This window comes from Canis lupus, chromosome 19 (genome assembly GCF_003254725.2).
Source record: "Canis lupus dingo isolate Sandy chromosome 19, ASM325472v2, whole genome shotgun sequence".
Taxonomy (NCBI): domain Eukaryota; kingdom Metazoa; phylum Chordata; class Mammalia; order Carnivora; family Canidae; genus Canis; species Canis lupus.
The window spans coordinates 20,741,373-20,755,396 of record NC_064261.1 but is presented as its reverse complement, the minus strand read 5'-3'; the positions used below and the strand labels follow the sequence as shown (position 1 = coordinate 20,755,396).

Sequence of the window (14,024 nt, the reverse complement as noted above, 5' to 3'; positions counted from 1 at the left end):
TGTCTTTGTCTTTACCAGTTCCTAAAGGATATGAGCTGCTTCATCCTCAGGATCTGCATCAAAAGGAGGTAGCTTGTAGCCATGTAGTCTTTATGTCAAAAGGTACAACAGAACATGTAATTTAGGATTCATTAAACAGATTGAGTTCTTCCTTGTGTGATAACTAGGGTCAATAGGGATGGGGACGTATCAGAATTGAAAACACAGAAAGAAGAGTCCAATAGAGGAGGAAATATTTAGAAATTTAGAAACAACAACAACAAAAAAGAAATTTAGAAACATTTTTATTGTCTGTATTAAAAATATAAAGAATAAACTGCATGTTGTTATTAGCATTCTCAAATTATAGCCCAATTTTAGGCTATGACTTTGAATTTGCAGAAAATTTAAAATGGGAATATAAGAATAGCACTCATTTATAAGCTAATACTATAGCTCTGCTGCCTTCAATTTTTAAAGTTGGAAGGACAAAATATGACTATGTTATCTACAATAATCAGCTGTCTTATGATGGGAGGTGCACAACACACACATACACACACATACACACAGACACAAATCTCAAAAGTCAAAGTTGGTTGGTAAACTAAAAATAGTTTGTAGGCAACTTACGGTTATTCCCAGCATTGTTAGTAACATGTTGATAGTGTCATTTGCCGTGTCAGAATTTGTCACTCTTACAGTTACAGACTGTAAAAAATAAATAAGAAAAATTGCTACAAATGTTTTTAGATTTAAAGCATCTGACCAAATGTCAAATTATTATCCATACTCCAGAGGTAAAGCTTGTTTTCAGGTAATGACAAAGTAAAGCACGTGTAGAACACGAACCCTTAATTATATTTTCATTTTTTTATATAACATGAAGCTAGTAGGAAACATGTAAAACATATATTTCCCTCCAAGAATTTGTGGCATACAAAATACAGCAGCTGAAGCAAGGAAGAGAAAAACTGAGAATTCCAAGAGGGCACATGGGGTGACCCTCAGCTCCATAAGGCTATTTCCAAAATGGTGGGAGGGGGATAGTATTAAAGGAAAGCACTAGATACTTTCCTCTCTTACTGAGTTGTGTTTGTATAGTATGGCTTAGTTCCTTTGTAATTACATAGTCGGTTTCAGTAAAATCAGATAAGAACGGGCTATGAAAGACACTTTTTAAAAACTACTATTTAGTCTGTATTTTCTTTGTCAGGCATCATGGTTAACTAAGACTTCCATTGTTGCAATCTGTTAAGACAAATAAAACCAATGAATCTAGGAAATGAGACTGGAAATGTTAGAAGTTTATGTTCCATTCACAACTCTGCCAGTGAGTAGATACTTATAATAGCTCTCTATCAGACCATACATTGAGAAACTGCTCCATACAACTAGGAAAAGTTTACAGAAAATTTTCTGAAAGGAGTTAATAGGAATCTGAGATGGATCTATAAAACTATCTCAATTATAAAAGTCATTTTAAAATAAGAGAATATGTAACCAGAACATTTACTATGCATACAGTTTTTGTAACATTTTTAGGCAATGGGGTCTGTGTCCTTCGGGAAACAGTGCATAAAGAAGAAACAGCACAAGTGGACACCCACAGGCCTTGAAAATATTAAAAGCAAAGTTAAAAGAAACTCTTTCATAATTCATTCCTTGTCCTTTCATTGTATTTTTCTTCTTATGAATTGAATGCAATTGCTTGATATCACAGATGGTCCAAAAGTAATTCAATAGTCATTCAAATAGTAATTCAAGGGATGTATGTATATTTTCCTGCATGTTGTAAGATCTCCCAACAGACAAATTCCATTAGAAGGAACTCTCTCTAAACAAATAACTTCAGAAAAACAAACTATTTTTTGAAATAATTCAAAAGAAAAAGAAAAGTTAGTTTTTGTTCATGAGTCAAACTGTTACTTAATATGTGAAGAACCAGGAAAATGAGATCAATTTTCAGGAGCTGAAGCCACACCTGAGATGATCTAGATGCTTAGACTATTAGCCAAAAACAGCTATTACAATAATGCTCAATGATACAAATGAAAATGTGCTCACAATAAACAAAAATAGAGGCATCTATTGCCTCTATTTTTGTAGAAATAAGAAGTATTTATGACTTTTCCTTTTTTGAGAGGAAAAATATTTAAAAATAGAAATTTCTATCTGAAAAAATATTTTTTAAAAATTTATTGACGAGGCTACATTGAATAATGGAGATGATGAAAAGAAGTAGTGATTTGAAAATAGATACTAGAAATTATCCAGTGTGAAGAAGAAAAGGGGGGAAAAGATTCAAAAAATTAACAGAGCCTGAGAGATCTCTGAACAATGTGAAAGTGTCTGATATGCAAAGAATGGAACTGTCAGGAGGAGAGAAAGAGAAATAATGAGGAAGGAAATATTTGATGTAATAATGATTAAAATTTCCCAAATTTGGTGAAGGCATCAATTTATAAATTCAAGAAATTCAGAATATGTCAAATAGGACAGATTCAAAGAAAACCATGCTTAGGTACTTCCTAGCCACACTGCTAAAAACCAAAAATAAAGAGAAAACTTGAAAGCAGCTAGAGAAAAAATGACAAATCACCTACTGAGGGTTAATGTTTAATCACAGGCTACTCATCAGAAAGCATCAAGACCAAAAGACTGGAACATCTCTAAAGGACTAAAAGGAAAAAATCTGCAAACAAAATTCTACATCCCCAAAAATATCCTTCAAGAGTCAGTGTGAAATAAAGCCATATTCAGATAAAAGAAATTAAGTAAATCTGTTTGCACCAGTTTTGCACAAGGAATGCTAAGAATCATCTTTCTACGATGAAGTGAAACAGTGCAGTGGGAAACTTGGATCTTTAAGAATGGTTGAAAGAACATCAGAAATGTTTATTTCACCCAAACTATACCTCAATAAAGTTGATTTTTAAAAAATTCAAGGTAATTTTCCAAGGAAAGTTCTGAATGTAAACCACTGCCACAATTGATATCAAAGGCAGAGACGAGAATGTGCTCTGCTGCTAGAGAATTCTCTCTCCTTCATGCAGTGCATCTAGCCTGCACTTAGCAACAGATCAAAATATTTGCATGGCTTTTGCTTTAGCCAGGAATACCTTTTTTTTCCTCCTTCAAATAATGTTTTGTGTGATCTAGAGCTACTTCAAACTATAACAACAACCACAAAAAAAATACCATTTAAAGATACCCAAAGTATCTTGTTCATCACTGTAAATGTCTTGGCTACTGTACTACAATTTCAGAAATCAAATTTTACACACAAAACTGGGCCAATTGGTTTGATTTTTTTCTCCCCACGGTATAAAGAAATAGAAATAGAAATATGCTGATCCCTTAAAAGTGTCATCCCTCTTAGTTCAATTCAATCTTGATATTCCTTGGAACAAAAGACTTTTCAAAACTCCTCTGCATTTGACATAACTACTCAATGAAACACCTGATCCTTAAGTGGATCCTGTACTAGAAAGGAGACATTATTGAGGTCAACTGACAAAATGAGAATGGGAATGGCAGAGTAAAGTATTATGCCAAGGTTAAATTCACTAAAGGTGATAACTGTAGAATATCTTTATTCTTAAGAAATGCTTAGGTTTAAGGAAAAAGGGCCATAGTGTATGTATGACCCTCAAACGTAAGTATACACATACATGTAATAGACAGAAAGAAAATAAGTGATAAAGCAAATGGAATAAAGTGTTACCATTAGGTGAATCTAGATAAAGAGTATACGGGGTCTTTTTGTATTACTTTTATACTTACAACTTTTCTCTGAGTTTATAGTTATACCAAATAAAATATCTGGAGGGGAAAAAGGACTGTGGGGACAATCCAGACCATTCTGTATGTAAGTGCTGGCCATTGGAAAAAAAAAGGTTGATTCTAAATCACTGTATTACAAGCCACTATAATCAATTAGAAGGATCCAGAGAAATGTTATAGACACTTAACATCCAATACTCTTTCCTTGCTTAAGCACTGTAGTATGTATTCCTCTTGCTTCATATTACCTAGGACGCAGTTTTTAGGTCTATAAAGAGGTACATGGAGAGGGGGAAAATACATTTTTCCTCATGGTACTTTTCTAAATATTCTCTCTCTCTTCCTACCTTTTGCTCTCTCTTTCCTCTCTCCCCAACTCACTGCTTCCTCCCTCTCTGTGTCTCCACCTCTATCTCCATCTTTTTCATTCAGTCAGAATTAGGAACTCAGAATTTAATTGTTGGTCTTAAAAATACTCACACAGGCACAGTTCTTGATGTTCTCAGTGAAGATTTTGAGGAGAATGCTTTTTGGCTGCTCCTTCTCTTTGGCTAGCATGATGTACCTAATCGAATTTGATAGTAACCCAAAATAGAGTAGGATAAATTACCTTATTTTCCAATCAATTTATGTTGATCATATTTTCAACGTACTTTGTTATTTTTAAATGCATATAAATAAGCTCAGCAAAACCAAATTTTGGGTCGGAAGGAAACATGCAAAAATATTTCAGGAAAATAAGCTGTGACTCGGAAAACAATGGATCACTCTCGTCATGTGAGATTTGACCAGCAGATCCAGTCACCAAAGCTTTCCTGCCTAGCTAGACCAGAGGGCATACTAGCACCTTCAAATGTAGGAATTAGAAGTTGATTTCAGCATTACTCAGTAGGGTAAACTGCACTTATGGAAATTTAATATATGTTTTGAGAATAATGTTAGCTATAATCATGAGGTTGGAGAGTGGGGGAAGATGAGAGTGATAACCAGAATTTCATAAAAAATAAGCAATATATGCATGTAAAGGAGAGCAGGTTATTTGTAGTAATGGCCAGGGTACAATTAAATAAGAAATCATTGGAGGATAGTGTAACAATTTCTACTAAGGGGAGGGAACATAGTTTGGGGGCACTGCTTTGAAGAGATCTACATTTTTTCCATCATGGGTTAAAGACTTATAATAATACATTGACAAAATACCTTTGAAGGTAAGAACGCCATTTTTCCTTTTGTTCTGAAGAACTGCAATTTAAAAAATGAGAAGAAAAAAATTGAGGAATGTACAATACTCCTATAACATATTAAGATCACCATTCCAGATTAAAAATATCAGGAGCCCATTGTTAAGGGATGTCGATGTGTAAATTGTACTCCCCTTAGAGTTGGGCTTTTGGTGGACTCTTCTTTAATACCACTCATCTGTGAGTGGTATTAAAGCAATGGGAAGTAGATCCTAAAGAGGAAGAAAAGTTGATTTCAAATCTGAAAACTTAATTGTGACTATGTGATGCAAGCTATGTGATCACGGGCATGTTGTTAACCACTTTGATATTTAGTTTCCAGAACTGGAAAAAGGTTAATTATAGCTCAGAGTGTTCCTGCAGCTGCAAGGGCTATTCGGATATAAAGAATATTACCATTCAAATTAAATCACATTTAAGAAATTTAGCAATTTGATGGAACTGTCTTGGCTCAGAAACAAGAATATCTTTTTCAGAAAAAACACCTGTAATATTTTTATTTCTTTATACATATGGCAGATTGTAATATGTTAAATTAGTTCCTAAAAACCGTATTCTTCATCACTGTGATCTTCTGAGAAAGATCAATCCCCTGATGCAAAACTACTAAAGATCAGTATGTTCTCTGCTAAAATTTTCACAGCATTTAATATCCAAAGTTGCAAATGTCTTAAGGCTCATTCACACGTGGGCTTACCACTTACCAGCATTTTTTTTATTGTGGTAAATTACACATAAAAGAAAATTGACCATTAGTGACCTTTAGTATATTCATCGTTCTGTGCAATCATCGTGACTGAACATGTTTATCACCCCAAAGCAAACATGTGTCTATTAAGCAGTCACTCTCCCTTCCCTCCTGTCCCTAGCTCCTGTACCACATTTCGTATATTTGTTGATAAACACTTGGTTTATTTCTTTCTCTTTCTTTCTTTCTTTCTTTCTTTCTTTCTTTCTTTCTTTCTTTCTTTCTTTCTTTTGCTATTGTCAACAATGCTGCTACAAATGTTTGTGTATTAATTTTTGCATGGACATATATTTTCCTTTCTCTTGGATATGTGTCTGGAGGTCATATGTAATTGTGTTTCACTTATTGAGGAGCCATCAAACTGTCCACGGTGGCTGTCACATTGTATAATTCTACCAGCAACACTACTCCGCACCCTCTCCATCACCATTTCAGGACCTGTCGCATCAAGAAAGTAGAATGCCCATTTAGTGTCCCAACCTGCCTAGGTGCATAGACACAGCTTCTAGTTACTCGTGCCAATCCACAGAACAGTAATAATAATCAATAACAAAAGCATTAGGTGCCAGATGTTGTTATAAATGCCTTCTATATATTTATACAGCCTTTTTAACTAATAGTTAAATGGCTTCCACATTTTCCTCCTATTAGGGGGAATTTTTTTTTTGGACATCCCCCTACCAAACACTTTATATATTCCCTTTTTCTTTTTAATTCCCATTTGAAACTCTTTCCATCCTCTTGCAACCTGGAGAAGATATTAAGCAATGGGAACTGATGATCTTTATGGAAAAGAAGACCTGCAGAGAGGATATAAATACATGTTTCTTCCTAATAAGATTTGAAAATTTTTCATTAAGTCAACAGCTGCATTATAGGATTAATAAATTAACAACTTGTAAAGATTTTTGTTGTCTTACATTTATGATGACCTGTGAGATTTTGGTGGAGTGGGGTGAGGAGAAGAAAGCAGTATGTTAAGTACAACCACATAAAACAGGAATGAGGCTTGGGGTGTGGATGTTTCAAACAGAGATGCAAGTGTGGCATGATCCCTGTAAACTCAGAGGTGTCTACTCAGGATATCCAGGGTCGAGATCCACATTCCCCATCCTCTTGTCAGCCTAAGAATGTGTCTTACACAACTAACCTCTACTCAATGGAATCATATTTTGTTTTAGATCATCACCAACTAAGATAATCTGTACACAGCAATTCAGGCAACCTAGTATTCAACGGCATGATCAGTTTATTTGTATAATTACATACTGTTGTTAAGGGAATTAACGTGGGAGTGTAAAAGCAATTTTTCAAGTTTAATTGGACCCTTTAATAGTACTTGCTCAAGAAATCTATTCCGGTGATTTAAAAATGCAGATACTCCCTGGGAATCAGAGGGCAGGATCTTGGAGAGGAGATTTTGAACCTCATTCTGTTGATTCTCCTTCCACAGAACTAGAACTCCTAACTCCTCAGGTGGCTACTAGAGCCCATTTGAAAAACCATTGATCAAAACTGAAGGAAATTACTCCAGTAGTTCCCACTATACATAACTTGTTTCCATGTGGATATAAGCACCTTCTTAGGCCGAGTACAAGGCAAAACAAGTGTCATGGGAGGTCAAAAAGTGAGTCACCAGCTTGGTAGACAATAGATTACAATGTTATCCTTTTCAAGCCATGTAGATACAGGACACCAAGGCATCGGTCTTACCTGAAGGTGGCCACGAAGTTCACCGTGGGCCAGCCCAACACAAAGGACCTCCCAGAACGGATGTTGGCATCTCCCACTGTATCCATGCAGTTGGCAATCCACATGGTGTTCAGTGGTATTTTCTTTTTTATCTTAAAGTTTTTCTTATACCTAGAAAGATCCCAAACATGACCTCTGTTAGTACATTTCAAAAATGTTATGGGAGTAGCTGTGCTTATTAGAGACCAGTTCTCATGCTCTGGGGCAAATCAGGTCTCCCACATCTCTATTACCCTCTGTGCACACACAGCAAATGGTTAGATGGGCCTTTGCAATGTGTGTGTTGAGCAAACTCTGGCTTGGAAACCTGAAAACACTCTAATGGCAGCAAGCAGCCATATTTTTGAATGGTGAGTTTTGAGTAACCACTGTATATTTTAGAGCTTTGTAGGAAAACCATTAATTCATTTGCTATTGCTGGATTTGGTACTTATTACACATAATTTTTATGGCTATTATTGCAGTTAATTATTCATTTATGACTTGCATACTTCGAAAAGTGTTTGAGGGGCTGAACAAAGGTACCTGATACATGACTTATAAAAATAGTTATACAATTTTTTTCTTAAGAGAGACAAACCAAGGGCACCTGGGTGGCTCAGTCAGTTAAGCATCCAACTCTTGGTTTTGGCTTGGGCCATGATCTCAGGCTTTTGAGATCATGCCCCTATGTAGGGCTCACCACTCAATGAGGAGTCGGGTTCCTCTCTCCCTCTGCCACTCCCCCCACTCATGCTTGCTCTCTCTCTAAAATAAATAAATAATAAATAAATAAATAAATAAATAAATAAACAAACAAACAAACAAACAAATAAATAAACCTTTTAAAGAGTGTGAGGGAGAGAGATGAAATCAAAACAACAACAACAAAAAAAAAAACAAGCTTGGATCAGAAAGATTTAAAAGTTACTTTCAACCTTAATTTTAAAAATATTTTCTAGCCTTTAAAGCATAGGTTATTTTCAATTTGCCTTCTTAAAATTTTGTCCATACCATTTTCCCATAGATTCTGGCTAAAACAAAAAAAATTGTTAGCCTACAGACTGAGCCCAACTGAAAAATCATCCATCCATCCATCCATCTGTCCATCAATCAATCCAAGATCAGTGGTCCGGAGGTCTTATATGTAAGTCATGGATACTTCCCATTTCTCTGAGGAGTAAGAAGGGGTGAAATGGGTTTTTGATAATTTCTGCCTAATCTTCTTTGGCCTCAAAGATGAAAACCACCATTGATTTATTTTGGTTGATTAATTAATTGATTAATTTGGTTAATTCACAACTTTGACTCGCAGGTGGGCTTGAGATTTAAACAGTTACAGGTCCTATAAGGAATGCCTGGGGAACTTGGATCCTCCACTCTGGAACTCCTTAGTATTCAGAAACACATGTGGAAAACACTGAACTAAACTGAGATGAAAGACACCTCATGTGCAAAAATCCCTACGACTCCACTGATTCATGGAACAATTAGAGCTAAAACACTTCAGTGGGATTTATGAAATAAAAATAATCTTTTAGGAAGCCCACTTGAAGGATAATGTAGATTCAAAGCTTAGGACACAATGAATATGAATATGATGGATACCAACATCTTTCCACATTTTTTATTTCAACATTTTTTTATTTCAACATTACAGCCAAGTGCCTGTATCTATGTGCTTGAAGATTTTTATGGAACATAGTCAATTAACAGATAAAATCATTTTTCTAGATAGTAATTCCAAAGGCATTGTCATGTCAGAAATATATGCCCAAGGGGAATGATAGACAGGTATCTGCTTGTTTTTACAGATTTTTTTCTTTCTAATATAGGTATCTGTGTATATACAGACACCTAAGATCCTGTGTGGAAACTTCCAAATACATTGACCTGGAAAAAGCCATCCAATAACCTTAGTTCAATAAAGCACCAGGATTAGTTGAACCAAGGAATTATCCTAGAGCCCAGAGTGTGGTTTCTACTCTCCTATAACGTTTTGAACACTTATCATATGCCAAGCTCTGTTCTAAATATTTTATAAATATAAATATAAAAAATTTAATCCTCAAGCAACTACACTAGATGATCTCTAATAACTCCATTTTACAAATAAGGAAACTCACAGAAAGTTTAAATAAATTGTCAAATGCAGGAAACAGGGTTTGAACCCAGACAGCCTAACTCATAAGCCCATGTTTGTAACCACTTGACCGTGAAGTAACCTTTTCATCTTTCCTAACCTCAGCCTCATTTCTGTCCCCAGAGCCATCAGCCCAGCTTTCTCATGGGATTTATATTGGAAGTGAGAGGATAAATCTCAAGGCATTATATTAATAAAGCCAGTTGCTAGCTTGGAAATATTTAAAACGTGTTACAACAAAGCTTTATACTTCAATAGATTCTTCTAAGGTCTTACTGTGTTTCTTTACTCTCAATCACTGACCCAATTGGATTATCTAAGCAGAAATTAGAAAGTGTTAATCTACTGTAAACTGACTCAAGAAGAAGAGGAGGAGAACTGCAGTTTTTATTTATAAAAATAGTCATTTATTATAGTTGTATTAACATGATGTCCTTCTTGCTTTCCACTACCTTAATCTTTATGCCAGAAGGTAAGCCCCAGTGAACTGGGGAGTTTTGCAGGATTCTAGGGAGATATCCTGTTTTCTAAGATAGAGGCATTCTCTTACAAATGTTGGGAGCAGGGGTCATAGTCTATTCTGTAACTATTCGTCATTTCATGACAGTGAGTTAATAGTCATCTTCATCTTTTGACCAAATTAAATTCATTTTTTATTTCATTTCTACATTCCTTAATAACTAATGATGAGGAATGTGATGTCTAAAGAGGGTGTGAGCTAAGTTCAGTCCCTTTTTCTAAATTCTTCACGGGTTTCTACTAGTACAAATATCTTAATATTTTATCAAATAGATACTCTTCTCTCTTTTTAAAATATTTATTTTATTTATTCACGAGAGGCACAGAGAGAGAGAAGGCAAAGACATAGGCAGAGGGAGAAGCAGGCTCCCTCTGGGGAGCCTGGTGAGGGACTTGATTATAGGACCCTGGGACCATGACCTAAGCCAAACACAGACACTCAACCACTGAGTCACCCAAGGGCCCCAAGTAGATACTGTTCTTAAAAATAAAGTAATTTTTATTTTAATTTTTAAAGTACTTTAAAGTACTTTAATTTTTAAAGTAATTTTTATTTGAAAAATAACTTATTTAGTATTCTAATGAATACCAAAAATGATAAGGAAGATTCCATTTGACTTCAATTCTTGTGAACACAAGTTTCTAGTGTATGAAAGAAGTGAGAAAAATCCCCAATTTTCACTATTAGTAACATCTTGTACAACTAGAGAAATAGAATTTCTGTGTGAAGAAACATTTAATTCCCCTCATTATTACACACAAGCCAAAATTCACTAATTCTGACTGAAAAATAGGTAGAAATTAATCAACTATTTATTCAATTCTGTTAAATTCTGTAGTGTCAACCTAAAGATGAGAGAGTCTCCAGCTGAAGCCTGAGGGTGAGCTGAGGTAAAATGGAACCTGGGTCAGCCTACCCCCTTTTTTATGGCTAATTGGAAAAATTAGGCACTAAACTCAGATTATTCATTTGAATAGATTGATTGAGGGTATTGATTCCTCCATGTAAGACCAAGGCATGACAGGGATGAAATATGTTTTTTTATTTCAGGGGCTATTTCTTCTTAGTTTTTTCCTTCTAGAAAAAAAGGTAAATTTTTTCATATTAACAGTGATCAAAAATATACCAAAATATTTACTATGGGAATGATCTCATAGTAGTTTTCTAAAGATTGTGGCAAGCATTAAGTGCTGCTTGCTACTGCTATGGATGAAATTGTGTCTCCCTCCCACTGCTTTCCCGCCTTCTTACCATAAAGCCCTCTCTGCCAGTATCATCATGTTTGGAGATAGAGCTTTTGAAGGTAATTAAGTTTAAATGGGATCATCAAGGTCAGGTCCTAATCCAGTAAGATGGATGGTCTTGTAAGAAGTGGGAGAGATCTGTATGTGTGTACATACATGCATTGAGGACATGCCTTGGGGTACACAGTGAGAAGGCAGCCGCGTGCAAGCAGAAAAAGAGCTCTCACCAGAACCTGACCATGATGATATCCCGAACTTGGAATTCTAAAAATCTGTGTTCTCTCTATATCAAAGACCTTGGGTTAAATATGAAGTTAACATGCCTGTGATCACTTACATTTTCTAATATTACCAATGTATAATATAAAGTATATAAGATAATCTTTTGGGAACTGAGTCTCTTTCAAAGAACATTAACAAATAAATTGATAAAGATTTTGTCACATAAAAACCCTTGAGTAGACATAAGGACATATCTCAAAAGCAATATGTGAAAGATGAAAAATGTTCAACTTGTTTTGTCATAATGAACCATTCGAAATAAAAATTCAGCCCTTCAATAGATGCAACTCTCTAGTGGAAAAACAACACTATCTTTATATAAAAATCTTTTTTTTTTAAAGATTCTTTTTTTAAATTTTTTTATTTATTTATGATAGTCACAGAGAGAGAGAGAGGCAGAGACACAGGCAGAGGGAGAAGCAGGCTCCATGCACCGGAAGCCCAATGTGGGATTCGATCCCGGGTCTCCAGGATCACGCCCTGGGCCAAAGGCAGGTGCCAAACCGCTGCGCCACCCAGGGATCCCCTAAAAATCTTTTTAGTAGAACATCATAGGCTCTGTAAAACCCGCTGAGAGGTAAGCAGCACCCAGGACAATAAATAGTTCTAGTAAGAAAAGGAAAGTCTTCTCCTGTCCCTAAATGCTATAATAATTACAAAGATAAAAAAAAAAGAAGAACATATTCCCCTTATAAATTGAATATGGTCTGCAAGGTCCTAACAACCAGGAAATGAGTTTGCTATTTGTTAGCATGTCTCTTGGGCTAAGGATGGAAGGGTACAACATGGTATGGAAGGAAGAACATGGCCTTCTGATGAAGGCAGGCCTGGGTTGGAACCTCTTGCATGATTTCCCTATGTATGACTGGACCATTTCTGAGACTTCCTCTGTTCCCATTTTCATCTCTGCAGCCTGTGGATGATAAAAAATATGGGCCTTGGAGGGCTGTGAGAAAAAAAATTTTTTTTTCGATTTTTTTTTAATTTATTTTTTATTGGTGTTCAATTTACTAACATACAGAATAACCCCCAGTGCCCGTCACCCATTCACTCCCACCCCCCGCCCTCCTCCCCTGAAAAATTTTCTTTATTCATGAGAGATACACAGAGCAAGGCAGAGACATAGGCAGAGGGTGAAGCAGGCTCCCTGTGGGGAACCCGATGTGGGACTCGATCCCAGGACCCAGGGATCACGACCTGAGCCAAAGGCAGATGCTCAATCACTGAGAAACCCAGGTGGGTGAGGCATCTGTGATGTTCCTAGTGTGGTTCCCAGCATGCATCCCACATATTTTGGTCTCCCATACCCACCTTGGTTAAATAAAGAGAATGGTAACTAGCCTGCATTTTTAAAATAATGACTTGGCCTTCTATCAGGAGGAAGAGAGTCTTTCATATGGACCTCATGCCAAGGCCTGGACATTCCTTTTCTCTTTGTCCTCCTTATGACATCACCACCTTCAAGGTTACATCTATGGGCAATTTCCCTAGTCTCAAATATATTTTACTACTATCTTTGACTCTGATTTTTTTGATGGCTGTACTTGCTTCATTTTTCAATTCACTAAGCATTCTGATCTATTTCTTACCAAGCAGATTGGAGTTAGTTGTTCACTCAATGTAAAGGAAGGGTCGATTTCAATAATGAAAGAATCTAGGTGTTCATGGAATGTTGTATGAAATTCAGGAAAAAAGAGAGAATAGAAATGGTAGCATCACATAGTGAATAAAAGCCTGTGCTTTGAAATAAATAGACCTGATTTCAAATGTAGACTCTGTCCATTACTAATATGGTAACCTGGGCAGATCCATTAGACTGCTGAGCATCAAGGTTCTCCAATATAAAAATACTCCCATCTCACAGGGTCATTGTAAAGTTAGACAAAATTAGGTACATAAAGTTTTTTAGCATAATATCTGACATGTAGTAAGCCCCTGATAAATTGTTATTAATGTAACTCAGATGAGTATATCATTTTGCCAAATTATTACTAGCATGTCGTACCTATGACATGGCATAACTGAGATCTAGGGTGAAAGCAGGAAAAAAAAAGAGGGAGTTAGTTTTTTCTCATGACCAAAAAACTTCTTGATATTTTGTTTGTGGGAGTGTTCTTGGTCTTCCACGTTTTGTGAATAATGCAAACAGAGATGGAGTAAGTAAACAGGTGACCTTCCATGACCTGCTCCCAGACATTTATTGAGCAATCATCATGTTCTAGACTGGATATTCAATGCATTTGTGTTCAGGGTTGAGAGGAAAGTACACACAGTCAATTCTTTCTCCTACATTCCATCTATCTGCTCCATCTTTTTTTTTTAAAGATTTATTTATTTATTCATGAGAAAC

The 14,024-nt window shown here is 35.8% G+C and overlaps 1 protein-coding gene across 15 annotated transcripts in view; it reads right to left on the bottom strand.

The window, feature by feature from the left end:
- The window catches only part of LOC112668321 (rho GTPase-activating protein 20-like), a 111,572-nt gene that overhangs the window by 66,196 nt on the left and 31,352 nt on the right, over positions 1 to 14,024 (bottom strand). For all 15 annotated transcript variants that reach the window (XR_007403786.1, XM_049097110.1, XM_049097109.1 and 12 more), the window contains 4 exons: positions 7,468 to 7,617; positions 4,966 to 5,007; positions 4,246 to 4,330; positions 613 to 690 (listed from right to left, as the gene is read on the bottom strand). Coding sequence is in view for 14 of the 15 variants with exons in the window: in XM_049097110.1 (XP_048953067.1) it covers positions 613 to 690; positions 4,246 to 4,330; positions 4,966 to 5,007; positions 7,468 to 7,617 (355 nt within the window). In the remaining variant the exon portion in view is untranslated. The remainder of the gene's footprint in view (positions 1 to 612; positions 691 to 4,245; positions 4,331 to 4,965; positions 5,008 to 7,467; positions 7,618 to 14,024) is intronic.